At 38.7% G+C, this 27,652-nt stretch overlaps 1 protein-coding gene across 3 annotated transcripts in view; it reads left to right on the plus strand.

Annotated features, from left to right (window-relative positions):
* The window catches only part of DLL4 (delta like canonical Notch ligand 4), a 169,629-nt gene that overhangs the window by 22,787 nt on the left and 119,190 nt on the right, over positions 1 to 27,652 (plus strand). For all 3 annotated transcript variants that reach the window (XM_044074199.1, XM_044074201.1, XM_044074202.1), the window contains exon 5: positions 25,501 to 25,561. In XM_044074199.1, the coding sequence (XP_043930134.1) occupies positions 25,501 to 25,561 (61 nt within the window). The remainder of the gene's footprint in view (positions 1 to 25,500; positions 25,562 to 27,652) is intronic.

The raw sequence follows: 27,652 nt of genomic DNA on the forward strand, positions 1-27,652 counted from the left end.
ATATATATATATATATATGTACATACAAGTAATACACTTCATATTAAACACACACACAAACATAGAGAGAGATTGTATATGTATGTATATATATATATATATATATATATATATATATATATATATATATATATATATACACACGTCTATTTATTTTGTACACACACGCACCAATATATAGTTGTATAAGGTATATTAACAAACAGAAAACGTTTTGCTGAAAATATATGAAACAGTGATCACAATCCTTTGAATGAACATTGTCCAAACTAAAAATAATAGTGAAGATACATAGTAGGGAATCTTAATTACAGTAGTTACAAACAAAATGATATAGAACTAGCTGAATATCTCACCAGTTATTCTGATTAATAAACAGATACTTTATTTTTCACAAAAAATGCATCTACCTTTTCCTTTCTTCAGCAACTTTGAAAATGGAAAGAGAAATTTTCGAAGCTCTTTGCTCCAGTTTTGCTTGCATTTCAGAAACAGAAATTGCTGTGTGTGTGTGTGTGTGTGTGTGTGTGTGTGTGTGTGTGTGTGTGTGTGTGTGTGTGTGTGTGTGTGAGAGACCGCGAGCATGCGTCTTAGCCAGACAGATGTGTAATAAACATTAGCAATGAAAGTGAGAGATGATTACAGTTACACATAAGTAACATGACAGTCCTAATTAGCACATCTTTACAGTAACTCATTATAGTGCAAATTAAAGCTGGTGGTGAGTTTCTTTCATTCAGCAATAAAACTGCAAATTAAATAAACTACCTTAGAAACAGAGAGGCTCTGCAGAGCTAAACTCCTTTTCAGAGTAGTCTGGTGTACGTAGTACAAGACAATTAAACATATAAAATAAAATCTGTGAAATAATGGATTTTGAAAAAATTATATTACAAAATAGTTATCTGGTGTGAGTATTTAGCACTTCTGTTTCTGCTCAGCCAAGCTGTTTTAGTAAAACAATGCAAAGTGCACCTTTCAGAAGCAGAGTGCCATTTTTATTAAGGTGTACTGAAGTTCAGTTTTCTTTATTTTATTAATTACTAAGGAAGTAAACCTTCATAACACTTATCCCCAGAATGGAAAGTTGATAATGTTACAGTTATAATTTATAATTTTAGTACTGGGTAATGTATTGACCTTAAGAAAACATCCTTGGTCTATTTTTAAATAAGTGGGTTATATTACTAGATAATATTCACATTCTCTACTCATTTAGCTTGCAGAGACCACTTTATGTACGTGTGTGTGTGTGTGTGTGTGTGTGTGTGTGTGTGTGTGTGTGTGTGCGTGTGTGTGTGTGTGTGAGTGTATATATATATATATATATATATATATATATATATATATATATATATATATATATATATTTATATATCCACACACATAGGATCATAGGAAGTTACTAGGCTAATGGCCCTATGGCTCTTACAAGCCTAGCAAAATTCGAATCTTATTTCCGTGATCAGCATCAATTGCCTCTGTCCAAATGGGACACAGGTGGAACCCCCGGGGTAAATTTACTGTTACCTGTCCAATCATCCAGATTGCATTTGAAGAGGGCCAATGAGGTGCTCTGTTTGACATGAAGTGGGAGTCCATTCCAAAGGTGTGGTAACCTTTGGAAGACAAATATGTCCCTCCATCAGGTGCTATTAATGTCACATACCAGGTTAAGGTATTTAGAGCGAGTAACCCTTGTACCATTTGACTTGTGGTTATGCAGCATTTCCCAGAAAGCAGGGTCAAAAATTACCTTATATGCAAGGCATAGATTGCCCCTGAGTGTTCTGTATGAAACAGAATAAAGTGACAGTGATTTTAGATGATCCACATAAGATAGATGCTGATGACCTTGAATTTTCCCTGTAAAGAACCTTTGTGGTCTCTCCAGTTGTTGCAGGTGCTTGGAAGGGTACATACCAAAAGGGGCATTATACTCAATTATTGGCCTGATGAGGGAAGAGTACAGAAAGGTTATAAATTCTTTTTTTCTGGATGTAATGCCCTTACTTATGAGATGAGCAATATAGAATGTCCTTCGTACCGCTGTGGAGACGTGATGATCAAAGGTAAAGTTGCTGTCAACCTCTGTGCGCAGGTGTCTCACCAATGAGTGCATACTTAAGGTGTTGTTATTGTTGTGGTAGTTATCAGAAACATTGCACTTACTGAAAGGAATGATAATACATTTTTTTGCACTACGGTTAAGGCTATGCTTTGGCACCGATCATTTGTTTGTGCAAGACCCTTTTGTATGATGTTGACATTGTTTGAAGATTCTGTGATTGCTCCTAGTTTGCAGTCATCAGCAAACTTTGCCAGCCATAGACCTTTAGTTTTAGCTTGTACTTCAGAGAAATAGATTCCAAACAGTAGAGGTCCCAAAACTGATCCCTGTGGAACACCACTGGTTACAGGTCTGCTGTTGTAGGTGGATTCCCCTATATACTGACTATATGGGTTCTATTAGTGAGCCAGTTAGTGACCCATCTAATGATATAAGGATTGATACTTATTTTTTTTTAATTTCTCCAAGTCTTTTGGATTTCTAATACCATGAGGGGAATAGACCCCATTCCTAAGTCAAAGTATGATTAATGTTCATGAAATTAGTATTGTTTCAATCGTTGATCTCAGCCATAAGTTCTCTTAACAGCACCCACAATGTGCCCAGTAATGACTCCTGCAGTTCATGTGGGGTTACATGTATTGGTAATATATCTAAATGCAATTTTAGATTATTTTTTATAAGACATGTTGCTCCTACAACTATTGGAACTGTCTGGGTATCTTTCTTCCACATTGCTCTCATTTTTGCCTGCAAATCCTGATATTTTATGATTGTGTGTCTTGCTGTATGCAAGACACTGTAGTCACTGGGTGTGGCAATTTCAGTGATCAATGCTACTTTTGTCTTCTTTTCATGGACAACTATATCCAGTTTTCTAGCATCTTATCTTTTGAAGTGTTAGTAATGGGTGATCCCATGTGATGCAGACTTCATAATTTTCTATGATGCTTTGTGGCTTATGTTTCCAGTGTTTTTCAGCCACTTCAGTACCATAATGTTTGCACAATGCCCAGTGCAACAGTCTTACCACATTATTATGCCTTTCAGTATAGTCAGTAGAGTATGGATTTTACTCTAGTTTCCTTTGGTAAATCTAGTATTACCACTGCACACCATATAGATACTTTTCATTAAATTCTTTCCCATGCAGCAGCAACTTGGGTACCCGTGTTGATAATAAACTCTCATTTCACCACCATGTCTCTGTTGTGGTTGGAAATTTCTTCTGTTTTGTACATCTTAGCTTTCATGGTATCTCTTCAAGATCTGAAGAAGTTATAGTTCTATTTTATTCTTCACTTACTACACCCATATTCTATATAATGCCCCTTTTCAATCTCATACAGGTTACTGAGGGGAAAAAAGCCCTTTCCCCTCCATTTAGTCTCATACAGGCTCTTGAGCGGGGTGATCTCTGCTGGAGCATGTTATCTCAGCAAAGGCAGTTTTGGCAAACGCGTACAAAAAGAACAAAAGCAGTTCACAAAAAAAAAATTGTCATCTGTGGACACTGCCTTTTTCTCCACTGTTGTACACCTCAGAGTTGGTATATATAGTTCAGGGGGATCCAGGAGTGCTTGCCGAAGCAAAAAAAAACACATTTCTTTAAATGTTTACTGATGGTGGTCTGGCCTTTTTTGTTCATGTGTATTCGCTAAGACTACCTTACAAATCAACTCTTTAAACTCTTTCAAATAAAAAAATATATATATATATATATATATATATATATATATATATATATGCGAGCACACATGCACACACATGCACACATATAAATATACATTTGTATGTGTTTTATCTAATGAATTATTAACTAGGTAGATTAGTGGATACTAGGACCATTTTCAGCAAAAGCTCAGTCAATAAGGCAGTATTACAGCTACAGTTTAAATAATGTAGGCATTTTAAAACTTTGCAATTTGTTTTACAGTGATTTAAGAACAATCTACATGTTGTTACAAATGTGTTATTGCACTTCAATAATGTAAAGTTACTTATACACTCAGTAGAAAAAGTTAAGAGTTCTTTGTATATAGGCTTAAGAGGGTCAAATTTATGTAAAGTCAGTTGCACAGTTTGTACTTCACACCTTTTCTGAGGTTAAGTTAAGTGTTATAAAAAGCAAAAAATAAGTAAAACAAGAGCCAGTCAACTTACGCCGCCACTCTTTACTGGACACACAAGGTTAAAGTCATAAAATTAGACTGAACACTTTCATCTTAACTACTCGTAAGATTTCTTCAGATTAAAGGGCTGTCATAATACAAGAACTTAAATACTAATACGCCAACCAATCAGAAGTCTTAGTTTAGCATATCATAAATGATGTAAATGCATCAATTAAAGTTCCATAGCCAGCAATAATAAATATAAAGACACATAGCATGCAGAATGATGATTTAAAAAAGCACAGTGTCAAATACATAAGGTGCATTAAAGTTGACCATGATTAAAGCACAATAAAAATTAATAAAGATATAATATTCAGTACAAAATTGCACTTCACACTATACTGGTCTTCTTTTTTTAAAACATTGGACAAAGATAAAGCATCATTAACTCCTGGAGCAACTGAGACATTAAGCCTCAGTTGCCAGGATAGCTCTTTATAGTCAAGGAGTGTATCCAAGTCCCCCGTGAAGTTTGAAACCACTACCCAATCAATTACAACTTCTTAAAATTCAGGCTTTATTGGCCTTGAATGTATTCACAAAGACTTAAAAAAGAAAAAGTAAAAAGTTACAGAAACTCAGAAGCCATATAGCTGAAACACTTGCTGCCCTTAAAGGGTAATTTGCATATATCCCATGAGCCTCTATTACAGGTGGTTTAAGGTATCACACAGTGAAAATTCTAGTTTGGCTAGGTTTTTATTGTAGCATATATGCATGTGTGTATATATATATATATATATATATATATATATATATATATATATATAGATAGATATACACATATGTGTGTGTGTGTGTGTATATATATATATATATATATATATATATATATATATATATATATATATATATATATATATAGTTATATTTCTATACACACTTACCTAAAGTTCTATACTAAGGCCTTTCCATCTGAATAATATTAGATTAGATGATTCCATCCAAAAGACTATTTCTTCATGCTCTTCACAAGAGTTTAATTTGAAAGTCATTTAAAAAATCAGATCCAAGGGACAGATCTCTAGGTTTAAATCCAAGGGGCCTGATCCCAGGAGTGAAATTCAAAGTCTGTTTACATATGTACAAGTCTATGTTTGATGCTGCATTAAATTTAGCATATGGTGCACATGGTGCACAATGTCATTAATTCTAGCAGACTGCAAGTCACCATTAGCTTATTTGAATTATCCATTGTATTTAAAGTTTGAGAATTTGTAGGACTTCTTTAGATGTTCTATCATCTTTTTATTAAATGAGGTGTATTCACTATGTACCCAAAGATATAAATATTTGGGTAGATAGTGGCTTCAATAATTTAACGAAAGAACATGCATATTACATCTTGCTTTTTCAGAAGCAAAAATAACTGACCTTATGTGGTAGAATTTTTGCGACATAGTTCATTAAAGGAGCACCGCACCCACAGACTCATAAAAAACATGTTTATTTCATCATGGTTTGGTATTTCCTACATTTTAACACCATTCTGGGACTATTTCCTACTCCTCCTGGATTCACTGTCATGCATTTAGCACATCAGGCAACGAGCACCCTTCAACACTTGTTGTTTCCGTAGCAGGTACGGGTTTTCCAGGGTCAGGTTGCTAGCCAGAAGCCCAACCCTCCTCAGCTAGTGCACCACACACTTGTATGCAAACACTTTCACCTAGGGCCAATTTAGAGTGCCCAATCCACCTATTGCATGTCTTTGGAATGTGGGAGGAAATGGGAGCACCTAGAGAAAACCCACATGAATGCAGGAAGGACATGCAGACTTCACACAGAAGGCACCCCAGCCAAGAACTAAACTAACTGCTACACCACTGCGCCATCCCTGGGACTATTTACAGGTTATTAAATATTTTTATACATAATTTCTGAGTCTGACCACATGGGGCCTAGCAACTTGAAGTGACCCTGATTGTTTAGTCTGCCTCTAGATATCCCAAAATGCAGTGCTTGCCTGTAAGAAATTACATCACTTAGGCCTCTTTCTTCCTAAAGCTTCTGTCACTGCATTGATTGTACATGCATACACTGCTGTCTTTCATTCAGTTAGTTTTAAGCAACATTTCATGCCATTCAAAGACTACTTAAAACATAAACAGTGCAAATGCCACAGAATAGACTTTCAAAGTGCTTTTTACTGTTGCTTCTTTTTAGAATGGCTAAATTGCAGTCTTTTGTGAAGCCTGAATTGTACTACTTTGATTCATCTCCCATCCCCTGTCACACCTAACTTCCCTAGCTGTAAAAGTGCTAAGGGTAATTTGAGCTGTTACCTGCTGTGATTGAAAACTTACAGCAGAAGACTTGACGCATGTACTGTTTCCTTGTTTTAGCCTTTAATTTTTGTATGAGTAGGGGCAGGACCAGGGATCTGTGACATCACAGCATGGGTGTTTTTTTTAGGACAGTCATGGTGATGTCAGTTTGGGGAAGGAACTGGGAAGAAATCTATCAGTATTCATTGGCCTTGATGACATCAATGAATTGGAGACTAGAGCAAGCTTTTCCAGGGCTGGATAAAAGTTTCTTGAAAGCAAAACTTTTCCACACAGTTTGGTTTTGTCAAGGGGAGGTCATGCCTGTTAAATTTGGTTGACTTCTTTTAGACAGTAAATAAGGCCATAGACGAGGGGAAGATGGTGCACACCACCCACTATGACCTGGCCAAAGCTTTCAATACTATTCCCCACAAGGTGTAATAGATAAATTATCTCAACTAGGCATCAATCCATATGTTACCAGATGGGTAACTGGCTCACTGATAGAACCCACAGTCAAAGTAGGGGAAGCCACCTCAAGTAGTAGACCCGTAACAAGTGGTGTACCCCAGGGATCAGTCTTGGGGCCTCTGCTGTTTGGGATATACTTCTGGGAGGTGTAGGCTGAATCTAGTGGGCTATGGCTGACCAAGTTTGCTGATGACTGCAAGCTGGGTGCTGCCATCAATTCCCCTAGTGACATAGACATCCTCCAAGAGGGTCTCACCCAAGCAAATGACTGGTGCCAGAAACATGATCTCAAACTGAATGCCAAAAAATGCATCATTATCCCTTTTGGGGAGAGTGACGCCCCCAAAAATGATCACATTGATAACAAGGTACTAAGCACGCAATCAGTTCTGAGGAACTTGGGCACCCAGGTTGATAGCAAACTGACTTTTGATCACCATATTGCCTCCATTATGCAGAAAGCTTTCTACATGGCCCACCTCATTAGTAAGGGTATCTTATCTAGGGACAAAGTGGTCATAACATCCCTGTATTCTTCCCTTATAAGACCCATTATTGAGTACAGTGCCCCTTTCAGCATGTACCTCACAAAGCACATGCACCAGCTGGAGAGACCACAGAGGTTCCTCACTCAGAGAATCCAGGGCCTCAAACATCTACCCTACACAGATAGGCTAAAAGCCCTGTCCCTCTACTCAGTCTCCTACAGACTCCTCAGAGGTGACCTCTGTCTGGCATACAAAGCAATCTCAGACCCCGCCCTGTTGGGACTGCTGCATATCCGCAAGTCAAGCTCCACTTGAATAACCCGCACATATGACCTCAACCTGGTCTGTAACATCAATAGGACTTGTTGGCAGGACAGATTTGTGTCTCAGAGACTCTCCCTTTTGTGGAATAGACTCCCTCTCCACGTAAGCAGAGTACCTCATTAAACCTTTTAAGCGCAATTTGGATAACTGGATGGGAACAGAAAATACACCCCTGGGATTCCAGCCATGTCCCTGCTGGACAGTGGCATAGGGTGCTGACTTGTCGGAGTATGGGCTAAATTCTTGGCTCGGCTTGTAAGGCCCTCAGGGCCAATAGCCTAGTAACTTCTTATAATCCTATGATCCTATAAAACCACCACAGTAGGGAAAGGTACTGTTCTAGTGCAGAGAAACAGTCAATTTAAAATATTTTAAATACAGTATTGTTGTTTATTCATAGCAGGGACTGTAGACAGGGAGAAAAAGCATAGAGAAGTTGAGCATTTAATAATAGAATCCCATTGTTGTCCTTTAATGTCTAACGATTTTACACCGTCTCTTTAATAATGTGCTTTTATTTTTCCATCGTTTTTGTCACTCAGTGCTTTTTAAGCATGCATTTCTGACTAGTATCCCACATTCCTGCTGGAAGTGTGAAGAGTTATGTGTTATTTGGTATTCAAGTATTATAGTAAGTAAATGTCCACATTTTTGACTAGATTTGCCTACTTTTCAAGTGCCTTTGTACCTATTTTCAATGTCTGCAGGTTGAAAGGTAAGCCCCTGTTATATCTCTTGATCAAGTCCTATTATCTTTGATAGGAAAAAAATACCACTTTCATGGGTCGAGACAAATTAGCAAGCTGCTTCCTTGTAAGTGGCAAATATAGCTTTGCTCAATCCCACCTTAACATATTTAACATCAGTCTCTCCACTGGTTGCATATCTGATAACAGACTGCCATAGTCATTCCACTACATAATGACCACCCCACTACAAATCCTGGTAATTCCAAACCCATAATTCTCAACAGTGTCATGTCTGAGGGTATGGAAAATATCAGTGTAGGTCTCTTAAATGATGAAATAGGGAACCTTCAGTCCCTGCATCAAAATTACTTTTTTCTTTGTTAAAGTAGGTCCTATCTACTTGCAAAACCGCAAAAACCAAGAACCAAGACCAATAACAAAAAATCGACCTGGAAGCTGACACCACAGTTAGTCGATAGTCCACAAATTGCTCTTTATTGTAAAAACAGATGCCCAAAACGTAACACAAGTGCTTTCGCTAGGATGTTCCTAGCTTTCTCAAGTACAAAAACACATTGTAAAACTTCAGCTTAAATAGTTGCTTGTCATCAATTAAAACAGTTTTATACCAATTAAAAATTAATTAATTGATAAATCGATAAATTAATCCATACCATTCCCACTGTTTAAAGAACTACCTACTAAAAGGTTATGCTCATAAACAAATATATACCAAGCTATATTATTTTATATTGGAACACCTTTCTAAACAATAATGTGCTTCATTTGAAACCATAAAAATATGCTAAAAACATACATATTGTGTTAAAAAACTAACTAACATTAAAAAGGGGGAAACCCTTATTTTTTCTTTAAGTGAATGCAGGAGAAGGGAAAGCAAACAAAAGAAAGGAAAAACCAAAGACAAGCTCATAAATAGATGGCCTTTTCTTTTACACTTTACATACCCATAGACATACACTGCCAACAAATATAGCACTGAATAAACTACCTGAATGAATAATATTATAATGTTATAATCTAGCCCTTCTTAGCTTCAAGATGGGCTTTATACTAATAGTATCATTCAGCCCAGGCCAGCTGGCTGCGTTCAGTTTGAGCTGCCACACTAACTCCCTATATTCCAGGGTGGCTTCCCAATCGCCACCTCTGGAATCCTTATTGATTTGCTCAAGAATCATAAATTTGAAATTATGATTGGAACATACCAGGGAGTGCTTAAAAAGAGCATTGGTTTCCTTATTTTTGGCTAACTCATAAAAATGTTCATACATTCTTTTCTTAATTTCCCTTTCCGTCTTCCCTACATAGAAACTTTTACAAAACATGCACACAGCCAAATAAACCACCCCTCTAGAATTGCATGTAAAATGCATAGGGGAATCCACCCTAATCCTTCTAGAAGGCAGATATATTCCTTTGCTATTCAAAATTGCATGGCACTGTTGGCATGCTCCACATTTAAAAGTACCAGGCTTTTTAGTTGTTAAAGCTTTTGTGTTATATGCCCTTGAATTTCTTTCAAACATGTCCTTCAAGTTCACACCCTTCTTTCTGATAAATTTCGGTCTACTTGGTAAAATGTTCTTAAATTCCTCTTGTGCCATTAACAATGGCCAAAACTTTGCAATTGTTCTCTCTATGTCTTCTGCCTGACTACAATAAGTGTATATGAACTTAGGACCTGCGAATTCATTATTGTTTACCTTGTTCTTATTTCCTTCCCCAGGCAGTTGGTTATTCACCGCATATGTACCTAAAAGTGGAGAATACAATGTGTCCCTTTTACTATTCACTTCCTTATGTAATGCTTTAAAGAGATCTAAGGGATAACCCCTTTCCAAAAACATTTTTTGCAACACCACCACTTCATTGTTAAAATCCTGCTCTAAGCTGCACATTCTTGAGGCCCTAATCAACTGGCCTTTAAGAATCCCTTTCTTTTGTGCAAAAGGGTGGGCGCTTTGATAGTGCAAAAAAGAGTTTGAAAATGATGGCTTACGATAAATTTTGGATTGAAATGTTTTTCTGCTGTAATCCTTATATAAGCACACGTCCAAATAATGTAATTCGGCCAATGATACTTCATGGGTGAATTTCAAAAAATTAGTTGAGTTGTTAATATGAGTTAAAAATTCTAACAACAAGTTGTGTGTTCCTTTCCATAGGATGCATATGTCATCCAAAAACCTCCTATAGAATAGTAAGTGCTGGTTCCAAGGGAGTACAAACACAAAATCGTGTTCCCATCTATGAAGAATAATGTTGGCATAGGTGGTAGCACACGGTGCCCCCATTGCTACCCCTTTTAGCTGTTTGAACATTTCACCCTTGAAAAATACAATATTGTTGTCCAACACTATACCCATGAACTCAACAATCAAATTAATTAAATTAGAGGAAAGATTAGTTTCCTTCATAAAGAATTCACCAAACCATTGTAACCCAATATCATGGAGTATACTAGGAAAAAGATCCTTTATATCAATGGTTACCAACAATAGTTCTGCATCAAAGTTGCTACACGGAACCATGCGTAAAAAGTCCCAAGAGTCCCTACACACATAACTTAGCAAATGTGCGAATTTTTTTGCTACATGTTCAATGAATTTCGAAAATGGCTCCGTTATACCACCACTACCTGCCACAATTGGTCTAAATGGCAAGGGGTCAAGCCCCTTATGGGTTTTAGGAATCCCAAAGATTATGGGAGACCTAGGTTTTGGGACTAACAAAAAATTGTACAATTTCTCATTAATGGCCCCTTGCCATAGGTGGTCATTCAGAGAATACTTAATCTTAGACCAAAAAATGTGCACTTCATTTCTCGAAACTGCCATGTATTGACTACTGTCTTGCAACATTTGATAAATGTACTCCTCATAATTGTTCTCATACATAAGTACAATACCCCCCCCCCCTTATCGGGTTTCATCACCCTTATGCTCTCATTTTTTAATAGCTGAACAAAATCAAACTCCACCTGCTTAAAATTGAACTTATCAGAGTGATGCTGCTTGAGACTCCTAAGCTCATCTTCCACTAGTTGTTCAAACAATTTAATGGATGCATGCATGGGGGGGTTAAATAAACTTTTCCTATTTAATTCAGAGGTTGTGCTTGTCTGCTCTTTAAATAATAACTGCAAATTGAGACTTCTAGTGAATAGCTTAACATCTATTAAGGTGAGGGGTATGTTACAATTTTTTAATGGAACAAAATGTAAACCTTTTGTGAAAACATCAAAGGCATTGCTATCAATTATAGTGTCCGTATAATTATAAATAGTAAAACTGGACTTAGTGTGTGTTGTGCATACTCCTTGTTTAGAAATTGTAATTGCTTCATCCACCTGTTCCAGGCCCTCTGGAAGTACACTGTTAACCGTACCTATAATATTCCCCATTATTACATTTAAAATATCAGGGGATGTGTTAAAGCCTATGTGTTCCACTGACGTGGTCCTTGCTGTTTCTGCTTCCACCCCATTGCCCTGCCCGGAGGCTGATGAAAATCCTGCACTGATCCTTTACGTTCTTTATCAGCTAGCCTTTCACTTCTCCTTAAAGGTCCCCCCCCCCCCCAGCTACTTGAAGCTGAATTTTCTACAATATTGGGGTTCTGGACTTCAGCTCTGTGCTGTCTAAATAGGGGATATGCCACTTGTCTCACTTTATGAGCTTGTCTTTGGTTTTTCCTTTCTTTTGTTTGCTTTCCCTTCTCCTTTTTCTTTCCTTTTTTCTTTTTCTTTCCCTACATGTGTGTCTCATACTGTAGCTACTTGTTTGCACTCATTCCTTTGTTTGGTAAGCCTTTGTTATTACTGACAGCCTCATATTGTACTGGCAGATCCATTTAGTGCTTATTATCCACAAGTATGTATTTCTATTTTAGTTTGTACAACCCTACAGGAGTAAAAAAATAATAATGGTCCTGCATTCACTTAAAGAAAAAATAAGGGGTTCCCCCTTTTTAATGTTAGTTAGTTTTTTAACACAATATGTATGTTTTTAGCATATTTTTATGGTTTCAAATGAAGCACATTATTGTTTAGAAAGGTGTTTCAATATAAAATAATATAGCTTGGTATATATTTGTTTATGAGCATAACCTTTTAGTAGGTAGTTCTTTAAACAGTGGGAATGGTATGGATTCATTTATCAATTAATTAATTTTTAATTGGTATAAAACTGTTTTAATTGATGACAAGCAACTATTTAAGCTGAAGTTTTACAATGTGTTTTTGTACTTGAGAAAGCTAGGAACATCCTAGCGAAAGCGCTTGTGTTACGTTTTGGGCATCTGTTTTTACAATAAAGAGCAATTTGTGGACTATCGACTAACTGTGGTGTCAGCTTCCAGGTCGATTTTTTCCTATCTACTTGCCTAAATTATTTTTCAGTAGGGTAATGGAAGCAATCGATACAGGACATGTCGCACATACTTCTTATCTTGACCACTCATGCCAAGGTATGAAATACAAGAACATTACTGCAAAGATTATATGTCATGTCTTTGATATAATTTCCTTTGCATGTATTACCAACAAGTTTAAACAACATAACAATAATCTTTATGCCATCTGCTGGATATACAACTGGCACACTTACAAGATTCACATAGCAAGGGTCTTTGAGTACCCCTTCCACATAAAAGCATATCAACAAATGAGTTTCCCAAAGCTCTGTTATAGGCCCCCTAATCATTGGCATCTACTTTTCTAATATTAAGGTAGATGTTGATGGGCTATGACTTACTAAGTTTGCCAAAGTTTGCCAGCTGGGTGACATGATATGTTTTCCTAAAGACTTATACATTCTTCAGCAAGGGTTCGGTCAGATTAATGCTTGGTACAGTGACAATCGCCTTAATTTAAATGCCAGAAATGTAGTGTGGCTTTTATTTTACAAGCAAGAGCGTACAATGTCATACCATATCAAAGACACTTCTCTTAAAATTGACTCAGTCATCAGTGATCTGAGTATCTTCATTGACAATGAACTATCTGACTGTCATGTATCTTTCATAGTCAGAAAATCCTTCTACCTTGCAGAGTAAATTTCCAAGGCATATCTTCCTCATTTAAGGTTGTTATAATGTCTCTGTATATCTCCCTCAACCAACCCATACAGAATACAATGTTCCTTTCAGAGTGATCCTTTCTAAGCATCTCATACAAGTTTAAAAGCTTCAAAGATTTCTTATCAAGAAAATGCAGCACTACACTATTTGATCAGGGAGCCTAACTTGTGCAGCTTTTTTTGACTTAGCTGGCTAGGATTTTCAATGGCCATCTGGTACAAACCATAGGTTGAAACGCCTTAGCAGCACATAGCCTTAATCTATTGTAACCTAAGAGTGAAATGTGTCATAACACAGTACTTGAGGAGCTGGAATACTGTCATCTTTTTTTAAATCAAAAATAAGCATCTCTATTTAAACTCATCAAAAGTGCACATTGACACTGAGCACCTAAGATCTGTGTGATGGGCTTTTCACTGCCTTTATTCCTTAGCATAATGAGGGTAGGCATGGTTTTAAGAATTAACACATTCAAAAGTGACTGTAAAGGTTATATGTCATTAAACTGATTTATGAATTAATATTGCACATGCATGTGTGTGCATGCACATGTGTGTATGTGTGAGAGAGGGACAACAATTTCCTTCTCTGCTCCCTGCAGTATTTGGAGCATGAACAAAGCATGTCATCTCCAGTGATAGCTGTGTAAATTAATAAGCTTGAGTGAAATAAATGCAAGCATAATTAAATTGTTGCTGTGTACCTATTTATGCATTCGTTTGCTTATGAAGTAAATGAGAAACATGTTCAAACAGAGCACTGTTATAGAAATGAATCCTAAGACCCTACTTTGGTTTGACTTTTTTCATCCAAACTTATTACTGAGTCACTCTTATACTAGGGTTACCACATTTCCCTCTTTTCGCGGGACATTTCTTAATTTTGGAGTTGTGTCCTTTGGAGGAAAAAAAAACAGATGCTCAGGTATTTATAGGACAAGAAATGTCTGACCTTTAATTCTTTATCTGAAGAACCTGACATGAAAACATGAAAACTAAATTCCCGCACACTGATACTTTTATTTTGGTAAAAAGTCAAAGTCTTGTTATTTGCGCAGATTTAGGTAATCTATTTCTTTCTTTCTCTCTCTCTCTCTCTCTCTCTCTATATATATATACACATGTGCATATTTCTGTATCTATATCTTGGTTTCATGCAGCTGTTTGAATATTCACTTGTTTGAACAGTGAGAAGACCAACACATTGGATCCTACCCAATTTGGCTTTGTCAAGGGCAGATCCTGCCTTTTGAACTTGGTCGACTTTTTTGAAACAGTCACCAAGGCCATTGATGAGGGTAAGGCAGTTCACACAGACTACCTTGACCTTGCAAAAGCATTTGACACAATACCCCACTCGGGCATCATAGACAAACTCACCAGCTTAAATGTAAACCCATATGTCACAAGATGGGTCGCAAACTGGCTCAAGGACAGAACCCACACGGTCAGAGTTGCTGGAGCTATGTCAGACTCTAAGCCAGTCACAAGCGGTGTCCCACAGCGCTCAGTCCTGGGACCCCTCTTGTTTGGCATTTATTTTTCCGAGGTACAGGCAAACATAGGAGGATTGTGGCTGACAAAGTTCGCAGATGACTGCAAACTGGGCGCCATAATTGATACTCCAGCGGACACAAACATCCTTCAGAGAGGCCTCATAGAAACGGATAATTGGTGCCAGAGCCATGGCCTTAAGCTGAACGCCACAAAATGTATAGTCATACCCTTTGGGACAAACAAGGTACCCACAAATTACCACATAGGTGGTAATCCATTAATCTGAAGAGGTAATCAGGGACCTAGGGACCCAGGTTGACAGTAACCTCTCATTTGATACTCACATTGCCAAAGTGGTTAGGAAGACCTTCTATATTGCCCACCTTATCATGAAGGGTTTCACATCTAGTTCAAGAGAGGTCATTGTGCCCCTGTACTCTTCTCTTATCAGGCCAATGATTGTGTACAATGCCCCATTTGGGATGTATCTTACCCGACACCTGCAGCAGTTGGAAAGACCCCAAAGGTTCCTCACCAAGAGGATAAAGGGTCTTAAACATATGTCATATGCTGCCCGACTGAAAAAACTCCAGCTCTATTCAGTCGCATACCGCCTACTCAGAGGTGATCTGTGCCTGACGTACAAGGCCATGTCCAATCCGGAATTAATGGACATGCTCCACCTCAGAAAATCCAAATCCATCAGAGCCACGAGAGCAAGAGACTTAAACCTCAGCACAGAAATAAATAGGACGTGCTGGAGGGACAGATTCATAACCCCGAGGCTCCCTACACTCTGAAACAGAATCCCAATCCATGTTAGGCAGAGCCCCTCACTAACTCTATTCAAGAGAAATCTTGACAAGTGGATGGGAGATAGTAGGTTTACCCCGGAGGTCATCTCTGTGTCACTACTAGACAGAGGCACAGTAAACTAAACCCTAAATGGGCATAGTATTCTCATCCTAAGGGGTGGTGAAAGCCACACACACTCTGGCTAGGCTTATAAATGCCCTAGGCAGATAGCCTAGTACGAACCTATGAACCTATGAACAAAACTGATTTAATTTAAACGGATTACAAATTGCTCTTTCCCCACTGTAGTGTAATCTTGTAGTTGGTATATATAAGTAGTTAGGGATGCGGGAGGTGCAGGGTCAACTTTCCCCCTGCAAAAACAATAGTTTTAATGTTTTATTATTGTTATTTTTTTTTGTGTGTTTGAATATTTCAGTTTCAAACATATCTGTTTGAGTACTGCTACATTTTTTGTTTTGTTTTTTTGAAAAGTCAACATAGACTTATCTATATAAAGATATCTATTCATATATATATAGAGAGAGAGAGAGAGAGAGACTAGATATAGATACAGATGAGAAAGAGAGAAAGATACATAGACAGGTAGATAGACTGATAGCTAGAAAGATAGCCCTTTGGGTACTGTTGTACCCAGACTCAACCTATGAGCACAAGAATTATGAGATAAGCCAAAGACAAAGGTCCATAACCAGGGACACATTTTAAATATTGCTCTTATAACCTTAAAACGTTGACAATAAAATGTTCCGAAAGATATAAAGTTTGAAGTTCAAATATTATTTCGTGTCATCAGTTGTCAATGCTTTGCTAGAAAGCCACAACTTTTATTAAGAATAGACAAAAATTGTGAGGCAAAAAAATCTGAACATTCTACAAAATCCTGAGCAGATGACAGGTGTAGCTATTCATAAAGTAGGGACTTCTTTCAGATGCTTGTTTTAATCATGGATTCACTCTATACTACTCCGTAAAATAACTGCAGTACATTTTTTTTTTGCATTTGTTTAGTGTGGAAAGTCTGACTTGGGGGAAATCATCAGCGGATGGATGCCTGGGATCACAAACTTCGAAATAAGTTGAATGAATTAACCTGGACCCTTCCTAGTAAGGTTGTAACTCGTCGCCGGTAAAACGCGTTGTACTGTTATATGTTTTTGTTTTGTTCGAGAAAGGTGAGACCCTGCAGCTAAAGCCAAATTAGCCAGAGAATGGGGATGAGCCACGTGCCTCTAGAGATATAATATCATAGGCGACGCGTGCCTTTTGGAAAACTGCACTGTTCTGCAAGGGCGCTTATAGTGTCGCGCGTGCCGAGTGATCTTTAATCCCTACTGAAGCCACATTTACTACCCAAGCAGGGGTGAGTCAGACGCAAAGATGTGTGTCAGTGTATGAAGCCCCCGAGTAAGACTCAGCACGCGCTTGCCTTAATGGTCAGGGTATTGTCCAGCACGCGCCGCCCACGGTATGTGGTTATTCTCAGCCGCAGGCAGCAGCTGTACGTGCAAAGACCTCCGGCTCAGTTTAACAGCAATAATACAGCAGCTGCCAGCTATTGAGGAAGAAAGGCATCTGTTTAGAGGCAACCAGGCATTAAACGGGAGCGTGAAACCGTGCAAAATCAATATCCCAGAGGCTGTGCGGCACAGCGGCAACTACGTATTAACCAAGTGATTTCTTGACAGATTTGCACACACTAAGAAAAAAGCGGAGAGTACTTACTATACGTACCTTTTCACTCTGTCTAATTCTAACTCAGATTTTAGCTCTGCCACTCTTAATTCCTAGTAAAACTGGTGACTTCAGAAGAAAAGGTGATTAATTACATTTAATAACAGATTACAATAATTAGAATTATAGTCTACTTTATTTCAGAAAATTCACATGCACTTCTTATTTTGTCATTGTCTCAAGATAATTTTATTCAAATTTTAAAAGTGTCACTGATTTCTGGGTTGGTCTCTTATTCTATACAGAGTTGTCTCTGACTGAGAACAATGGTACTTACGTTGCGCTTCAGTTGTGCCCGGTCCCCCAAATCTTTCTGTTTGATTAAGAAAAAAACATTTACCACAATCCTGAAAATTGTAAGTTTGGCATCAGTCATACTCGCTTCTGGCAAAACCACTGTCAGTTTAGTAAAACTATGAAGGTTGCTAGCAAACTCGCAGGGAGCTGCTCTCTTTTGTAATACTGAAGGCTTGAAATCTAACTTTTAACATTCTCCAGGGCATGCGAATACTTCTCAAATTCTGAAATTCTTTGCTGAAGAATTCTGGGGGGGGGGGGCAAAGGCTTCAAATCAGGGACAATTATGCCAATTTACTTTAAAAGTTAATAGAATAACAGCATTTTCTGAACAATAATAAGTATGAAACTTTAATGTATGGAATTACTAATTGATAAATTCAAAAGTTTCAGAAGAACAAAGCAAATAGGGAAAAAATCTGAGATGATTTGCAAAATCAAGGACAGCTGAGATGTAGGGTTCCGCAGGGTCACAAATCACAGTTACCCAGTTACTTTTCAAAAAAGTATATCTTTTTTGTTTGTTTGTAGTGTAAAAGTAACTAGGGATATGAGCAACACAATATGTTCACAAGCAACAGTACCCACCACTTCATAATGCCTTATCAGGCCTTAGGTGGGGTAAAAATTAATAAAACTTCATTACAGAAATAGCAGAATCCAGTATTGTCTGTAATGCAGCTGCCCCCTCCAGTTCTGAAGCTTTTCATAGTTTCATAGTTTAGTACTAGGCTATCTGCCCTGGGGCATTTGTAAGCCTAGCCATAGTGATGTGGCTTTCGCCACCCCATAAAATGGTACAAAATGCACAGAATAGATTTAGAATACTGTGTCTCTGTCTAGTAGTGACACAGTGAAGGTCCCCTTATATAATAGAATTAGTTTACTGTGCCCCTGTCTAGTAGTGACACAGATGTGGCCCCTGGGGTAAATTTACGATCTCCCATCCACTCATCAAGATTTCTCTTGAAGAGAGTCAGTGAGGGGCTCTGCCTAACATGAACTGGGATCTTGTTCCAGAGCATGGGAAGCCTCTGGGTTATGAATCTATCCCGCCAGCATGTCCTATTCATACTTGTGCCGAGGTTTAAGTCTTTAGCTCTCGTGGTTCTGATGGATTTGGATTTTTTGAGGTGGAGCATGTCCATCAGTTCCTGATTGGACATGGCCTTGTACGTCAGGCAGAGATCACCTCTGAGCAGGCGGTATGCTACTGAATAGAGCTGGAGTTTCTTTAGTCTGGTAGAATAAGACATATGTTGGAGACCCTTGATTCTCTTGGTGAGGTAATTTTCTAGTCTCTCCAGCTGTTGCAAATGCCGGGTGAGGTACATACCAAATGGGGCATTGTACAAAATCATGGGTCTGATGAGGGAGGAGTATAGGGGTACAATAACATCCTTGGATCTGGATGTGAATCCCTTCATGATAAGGTGTGCAAGGTAGAATGTTTTTCTAACCACTTTGGCAACGTGGGTGTCAAATGAGAGGTCGCTGTCGACTTGGGTCCCTAGGTCTCTGATTACTTTTTCCGTACTCAGTGGGTTGCTGTCTATGTGATAATTTGTGGGTTCTTTGTTTTTCCCAAAGGGGATGACTATACATTTTTTGGCATTTAGTTTAAGGCCATGACTCCGGCACCAGTTGTCCGTTTCTGTGAGGCCTTTTTGTAAGATGTATGCGTCCGCTGGTGTATCGACTATGGCGCCTAGTTTGCAGTCATCTGCGAACTTTGTCAGCCACAACCCTCCCATGTTTGCTTTAACATCTGAGAAATAAATGCCGAACAAGAGGGGTCCCAGGGCAGATCCCTGTGGGACACCACTTGTGACTGGCTATGAGTCTGACATTGCTCCAGCAATTTTAACTTTATAGGTTCTGTCCTTTAGCCAGTTTGCAACCCATTTAGTGACATAAAGGTTTACATTTAAGCTGTTGAGCTTATCTATGATGCCTGAGTGGGGTATTGTGTCGAAGGCCTTAGCCAAGTCCAGGTAGGCTGTATGGACTGCTTTGCCCTCATCAATGGCTCTAGTGACTGTTTTGAAAAAGTCAACCAGGTTCAAAAGGCAGGATCTGCCCTTTACAAAGCCGAACTGGGTGGGGTCAAGTGTCTGTAGGTCCCCAATGTCTCTGTTTATGAGTTCCATAATGATTCTTTCCATAGCTTTGCAGACCAGGCTGGTTAAGCTTATGGGGCGGTAGTTCCCAGGGTCTGTAGAGGTACCCCCTTTGTGGAGCGGGACCACTGTTGCTGTATGCCAGTGTTCAGGTACATATCCTGTAGTAAGGCTAAGGTTAAATAGCATTTTTATGTGCGGGTTTAGCTCCTCTTGGAGTTCACGTAGCACGCAACCCGGGATACCGTCAGGTCCCATTAATGCTGTGTTTTTAGGTTTGCTGAGGGTGGCTCTCACCTGGACATCTGAGATGACAGGGAGATTACATTCAGCTGGGATAAGTATTTCTTCTTTTGGAGGTGAGGGAGGGGAGAAATTTGCACTGAACCTGTCAGCCAGAATGTTGGCAATATCTGTGGGTTCAGTGTATTTTTTGTTGTTGTTAACTAACTCTGAGCATATCTGAGGGTTTCCGCCCAGGTTTCTAACATAGCTGAAGAAGGCTTTGTGGTTATCTTTAGTGTCCTTAGCGATTTTTCTCTCAAAGTTGGCCTTGGATGTTTTTATGAGAGAATGTAGTTTTCTGCTAGTGTTGATCAGAGATGTCTTCCCTTTATGGGATTTTGCTCTGTCGTGCAGTAGCTTCCTTCTTTTGTTATACAATTTGTTTATGGCTGAGGTCCACCAGACAGGACGCTTGCCTTTGGTGGAGAGGGACTTGGATTTATTTGGGATTGCATGATCCATGCATTCTTGGAGATGTCCATAGAAAGCATTTGCGAAGGATTCAGCATTGTGGGATGTGGTATCCACTGGCCCAGTGGGCTTAAAGGATACCATCTCAGTCTTAAGAAGAGTGAAGTCTGCTTTTGAGAAGTTTTTCACTGTGGTCTTTTGTGCTGGGGGTGGAGGTGGGATATGTATATCCAGGGTGATTAGTTTGTGGTCAGATCTCACTAGTGAGGGGTATACCTCCAGTGTGGAGCATTTTGTCCCCATGTTTGTGATGATCAGGTCTAGTATATTATCTCCCCTAGTGGGAGAGGTGACTAGTTGTTCCAGTGCATTTGAATTTATGAATTCTAGGAACCTTTGGGCTAGGGTGTTAGGGCTAGAATAATGTACCCAATATATGTTAGGGTAGTTGAAGTCTCCCAGTATGATGGTATTTTGTGATACATTCATATCCTCCAATGTCTTCAGGAAGGCTGAGTGGGTTTCCTGAGATTGAGAGGGTGGTCTGTAACATGCTACCAGTTGTATAGCAGTTTTGCCAATGGTTAGTTGCACCTGTATGGTCTCCGATGCTTCATGTTACTACTAACCTGGAGGTGTGGGTGTCCTTGATAAATATGTACACTCCCCCTCCCTTTGTGGTTCGGCCCGGGTTTTGGGGCCGAAAAGCATGATACGAGGTATAGCCTGGTAGTGCTGGGGTGCTCTCAGGAGCCTTGAACCAGGTTTCAGTTACTGCACAGATGTCGATGTTCTCCATGCTGAGGAGTGCATCAAGTGCCTGCATCTTGAGATTTAGACTTCTGGCGTTGAGCAGCATTTCCCTTAATTTTTTTCCATTTTTGTTTTCTAAGGAGGTGGGTTTGTCTTTTGAGCCTTGCCTAAAAAAGGCACTATGGGGGTGGCAAGAGCCTTAGCCAATATCCGGAAGCCCAGTGGTGACAGGTGCAAGCCGTCCCTTGCGAAGCAGCGTGGCTTGTCCAACATGTCATCCCAGGCAGACAGACATTGGATCCCCTTAGAATGACACCAGTACTTGAGCCAATTATTAAAGCTGATCATCTTGTCTTTGTATTGTGGCATCATTCTTGGTGAGGGCAAGATGCTGCTCAGGGTCAGGGTCATACCAGCCTGGGCTACATAATCAGAGAGCTCCTCTATGTCTCTTTTCATGTAGTCCAGGGAGGTACGTCTTTCATTATGTTCTACAGCGCTATTAACTTGTGTCCTTGGCATGCTGTCCAGTCTGCATGTTTTGTATGGTTTCGTATGTATGTATGCTTGTGGCTTTAGTATGACTCCTGTACTTCTTCTGCAGCCCTTCTAATAGTTATTGCACCCCTTAGAGTAGTGGTGACCTGTATTTTTTTTACACAAAATGATTATATGTTCCTGTGTGTATGGTGCCTGTGAGGGAAGTGAAACAGAACCCCTCCTCATGACTGGGGAATGAGGCTGTGATTTTTTCTAGCCATGCTGCAACATGTATTTCCCTACATTGAACTGTGCTCATTTTATGTGGATTTTGCTTGTACTTATACCTGATGTGAGCTGTATTCTTTCTTGTACTGGATGGGAATCATGTTGTGTCAAGCATGCCTCCCAGTAAATAAAAATAAGTAAGTGATAAGCTCAGGCTTATGAATATGATCAGTCTGTGTCTGATTAGCTCACAACGTGGAGAACAGGAATTCCCAGCCAGTCAAAAGAATTAAATACAGAGGCATATAGAGAGTAACTAGCATTACTTTTACCCTGAAAAAATAAGGTTATTCACCTGAAACATACATGCAACAGTAAATTGTAGCAGGCACAAGTAATGAAAGCTAAAAAAACTATGCTAAAATGCCATATTGCAGACTAATACTAATATTCATTAGCTGTCTTTTTACAATGTGCTATACATTTATAATATAGATACTGAAAATGATTTGTATAATGCTTAGTGTGTCTAGATAAGTTTATAGAACATCATCTTGTACTTTACAAAAACAAAACACTATAAGTATATTTTTTTCTCAACCAAATTCTTTAGGGATCCAAGATATGCTGAGAGTTTTTCTTTCTCACGGCCATTATATATCTCCTGCATTACAGGGTTCAACATCAGCTCCAGTGCTAAAGGGAGGTTTTCTCATTTCAGTAAAATTTCCATTGGTCTTCCGGTTGGCATTCATTTAGGTTACACAGTTTTAAGCAATTTTTTAGTATAGAATACATGATATAACTGCACATAACAAAATCATTTTTGTCTGAAGCTACTTTTTCATTGATAGAAGTGCAACATATATTTTTCTTAAAGTCATTGTAGACAACTGAAAAAAATATAAATACATGTGTGCATATATGTGTGTGTGTATGTGTGTGTGTATATATATATATATATATATATATATATATATATTGGTTTTCTTTGTGAACACTGGATAATTAGGACATGACTCTCAAAAAAGTGGACTGTGCTGAAATCTACGCTTTTCTATCTAGTACATATCACTGGACATACAAAGTCAAACTCAGGCTGCCAGCTGTCACCACAACCTGTACTATATTTAAACCAGCAGACATCTAGAGATAGCTAGACCGAGGTCATAACATCTGTACAGCTACTGTCTGGAACTGTGTCTTGTAGGGTGCACACAAACTCTCCAGTAAAGGTTTTCAGATCAGAATTTAAGGCCTGTCTGTTTATGTGGGCATTTATTTGCCATACAAGACAACTAGACAAAAGTGCCTCTTTCAGGGTTGTCTCAGACACAGTGATAATTGACTTGCTGAGAGGCACACATTATGCAGATGGTGACTGAATGAATCAAGCCATTTTAGCCATTTAGCAGCTCATATCCTGCAAGTAAACTGTGTGTACAGTAGGGAGGGAAGCCTTTGTGTATCATCCCATGTCCCACTATATAATTATTCCACATTTGAGATCATACAGTTTTAAAGAAAGTAAATGTGGATTGTCTGCACATCCATTTATTTTTCCTGAAAATGGTACTGTCAGACTTTGGAGAAGTCAAAAAACATTCAGCCACAAGTCAACATTTTGTACTCAAACCTAATGGTGTTGCCCCACCACTCACCTATTATTTTAAAAATGCACTCAACTCTGAAAATGTTCCCCTTGTCAGATAAGAAGTAGACATGTTGTTTCCAACAGTTATTTGTATTCCTAAAAAGCTATTTTTAGAGGTGTATTACTTCAAGACCGTCACTCTTTATATATATCTGTACTATAAATATTGGATTAGACAGTTTTAAACATTTTGTGATTTTTGATTGATGAGGTTTCCAAGAGATGCTCAGAAAAAAATGTACTTGAGTACACTGAGTATGCCTGGCTCCACCCCTGTGCCCATGAAATATGTAGTATTCCTTTGGTCCACTAGCTACAAAGGATAAACAGGCAAAACAGAAAGAGTTTATAGAAAGTCCACCAAAAAAGGATAATAGACGTAATGGAGGTCTTATGTGAATTTAAAACAGAAAATGTTTTTTCCTTGTCCTATAGAAACACTGGGGGGGGGGGGGGGGTGATATGTAAGTTTTATAAGACTGAACATCTGTTTATATGGCTGGTTCTAAAGAAACATGAAACAATATGAGACTGCAGGTAATAAGGCAGCTTGATCAACTTTATTAAAGAATAGGTTCTTGTATGGACTAGGCTGTTGGATAGCTTTAGGGACCTGAGCGCTTCTGAGAGTTTCAAGAGAGATGAAGGAGTACGTGTCGAGAATAATGTTTCAGAGGAGGCAAGGCTGAGACTTACAGCATCAAGGCTGAGACTTGCAGCATAACTACGTATGTATGTTCTGACCATTACAGCTACAGAAATGTTAGCAGTACATCAGACATACGAATTTTTGGGTGCTTATGTGTCATCATGTCACATTGGTACAGTCAGACAGCTGTAAGCATTAAAGGGCTTCTGAACCTGAGAAAATGTGCTGACATTTCTTAGGGAAGCTATGAGAAGTGTCCTACAAAGCAGATGAGTTCCCATTGCTGACCAGAGAATTGCTGTGGCGACTGCATTGACATAATACTTGGTGTTAGTGCTGTCCACCTCTTCAGCTGTTACTGCAACAGTAAACGGTATGCACTGTGCCAAGATTTTAACCATTCTGTTTTGTGTTTTTGTAGCCAGACTAGAACAGTTCTCTCTCTGCCTCTCTCTCTTTCTCTCTCTCTTTTTTTAAACTTGACATCCCAGCATAAGTTTCCAGAAATTTAGAAAGGACACCTTCCTGAAAGATGTCACTAAGTCCTGTTTCTTGGGCAGCAAGTTAGAATCAGCTAATTATTGAATGTGGTACTACCAGCCGTCATGTTAAAATAACTTGTTTATAAACTTGTGTTGCATTACTTAAAGATGCAAAGTAGATTTAGTCTGTAATATTATGTTGTGAGTGGGAAACTCATTTGAAATGTGCATTCTGATTTTCATGCCATGTAGTTTCCTGTCCATGTGTGTACCAGTAAGAGAACAGCCATGACTTAAGAAAGAGAATTCATAAGTCACCACATTATACTGTTAGTCACCAGTACCTCATAACATCACAAGTTGTCTTGTTCATTAACACACTTTATGACTTTATACATTATAGTTGCGTTCACAGAACATTCTAACATGTGCCTGCAGACTTTTATAGCGTTTGAAGAATTAATGTCATTACATCAGTGTTAAATGATCTTGTCTTTTGCAGCTATTTGTGCAAGCAGCTGTCATCCAACCAATGGGTATTGCAACACTCCAGGAGGCTGCATGTAAGTAATGGAAATACTGCTTCTTGGAACTTGTAGTACATAGTAGCATTTAGGTGTAGTTGTGAAATACTGCTTCTTGGAACTTGTAGTACATAGTAGCATTTAGGTGTAGTTGTAATAAAGCATCATTTCAGTCTTTAGAATTATCAGCCTGTAAGACCATTCTTCAAAGGCTTACTGTTTTTTTAACTTCCAGTTGTACCCAGGGGTCTTCCTGACCTTTCCTATAGTAAAGTTTAAGACATTAGCAAGGCTTTCCATTGACATGACCCAGTTATGTACATAATGTTGCCATGAATTATGAGGGATCTCTTCTTGCTGTACTCCTTAAAAAGGGGCTTATTCTCCTGCTTGCTCAAGAATACAGAAAAATGTGGTGAGCCCTCAGCTTGCTCCTAAGTTCTTTAAGCCACTTTTGTCATTATTTTAGTAAGAGCAGAATAAAATAAGTCACACACACGCACTAACGCAGGCATACAGACGCACACACGCACACACACACGCACACACACATGCATACATGAGTGTGTGTGTGTGTGTGTGTGTGTGTGTGTGTGTGTGTGTGCGCGCGCATATATTTACATATTTTACAGTTACCTAGGTATCAGAAGTGCATTATTAGTTATGGTTCGACATCAGCTCCTATATTAAGGGGACAGTTTCTCATTTCGGTAAGATTTGCACTATTCTTCCAGCTGGCTCACATTTAGCTTGCACAACTGTATGTCCTAGGGCCAGCAATCTAGCAGTTGTCAATGTGGCTAATATGAGTAGTGTGGAGATATAAGGTGTTAAAAGGAGAATGATGAGAAAGAGAATAGCTGTTCCACAGGCACAATAACCGGCCCAAGCAGCTTATGCATGCTGCTTTTAAAGCTGCTTGGTTTCCCATAGAATTTCTTACAGCCCCATGAAAACTATGCAGTGGTTCAAATTGCATGGCTATTAATGGGAATCAGTCTGCTTGATTCCAGTCAGTTTAGCTGACAGCTGTTTGAATGATTTTGGTCAAATTTAATTCTTGTGAGTGCTGTATTTTAATGCAGTGCCTTATGGTTAAATGTTACTCTGAATTAGTGCATGGAAGTACGGCCTTTCAATTCAGTGCCATTTGGTTAAATGTTATTTTGAATTAATTTGTGTGAATGTTGCATTTTAGAGCAGTGCTGTTTGGTTAGATGTTAGTTTTGGATTAATCCGTTTGAGTAATATAATGCAGCGTCATTTGGTTCTAAGTTATTCTGATTTAAATGTCAGTCGATCACATGTAGTTGTCAGTACTTTTACATGTCAGCAGCTGTATGGTAAGAATTTAGATCTGGGTTAGGAGTGAAGTTTCAGTCTGAGTACTGACAAGGAAAGAGTTCACTTAGGGCTGAGGTTAGGTCAGGTTCAGGGTTAGATATAGTGTAAAATAATGGTTAGGGCTATCTTTAGCACTTGTGTTATGCTCACTTGCACAGTTTAAAGCCTGGCTTTAAGGATTAGTGGTCATTTCTGTGAAATAATTTGGAATAGTTATTCTTTCTTTTTTGGTGTTGGGCAAGCTGTGCTGCAGATGAAAGTAAGTGTGTGTGTGTGTGTGTGTGTGTGTGTGTGTGTGTGTGTGTGTGTGTGTGTGTGTGTGTATATAAATATATAAGTGTGTGTTTGTGTGTGTGTCTGCGCGTGTGTGTGCAGGGGCTGGATAGCTTTGCTGCATATGAAAGAAACCTGCTCCCTTCATTTTCTCAGTTTAAATTCTAGCATTGTAAGCTAATGTGCATTTATAAAAAATAAACTGTGATGTTTATTCTCTATTTGTAATATGCTGGGAGGCAACCATACTGATGAGAATAGCTGTGCTGTGGATGAAAACAGCTTGCCCTCTTTGTTTGCTCGGTTTAAAGTCTGGAATTAAAAGGTAACTTGCATTTGTGTGAAGTAAACTGGAATATTTACCTTTTTTAGTGCACCGGAAAGCAACCAGATTTGGTGTTTGTTTGTTTGTGTGTGTGTGTGTGTGGGGGGGGCTGTACTGCCCATGAAAGCATCTTGCCCTTTTTTCTTACACTGTTTAAAGTCTGACATTAAAGCTGATGTGCACTTCTG

This window comes from Protopterus annectens, chromosome 6.part0 (assembly GCF_019279795.1).
Source record: "Protopterus annectens isolate FY-2018-M chromosome 6.part0, PAN1.0, whole genome shotgun sequence".
Classification (NCBI taxonomy): domain Eukaryota; kingdom Metazoa; phylum Chordata; order Ceratodontiformes; family Protopteridae; genus Protopterus; species Protopterus annectens.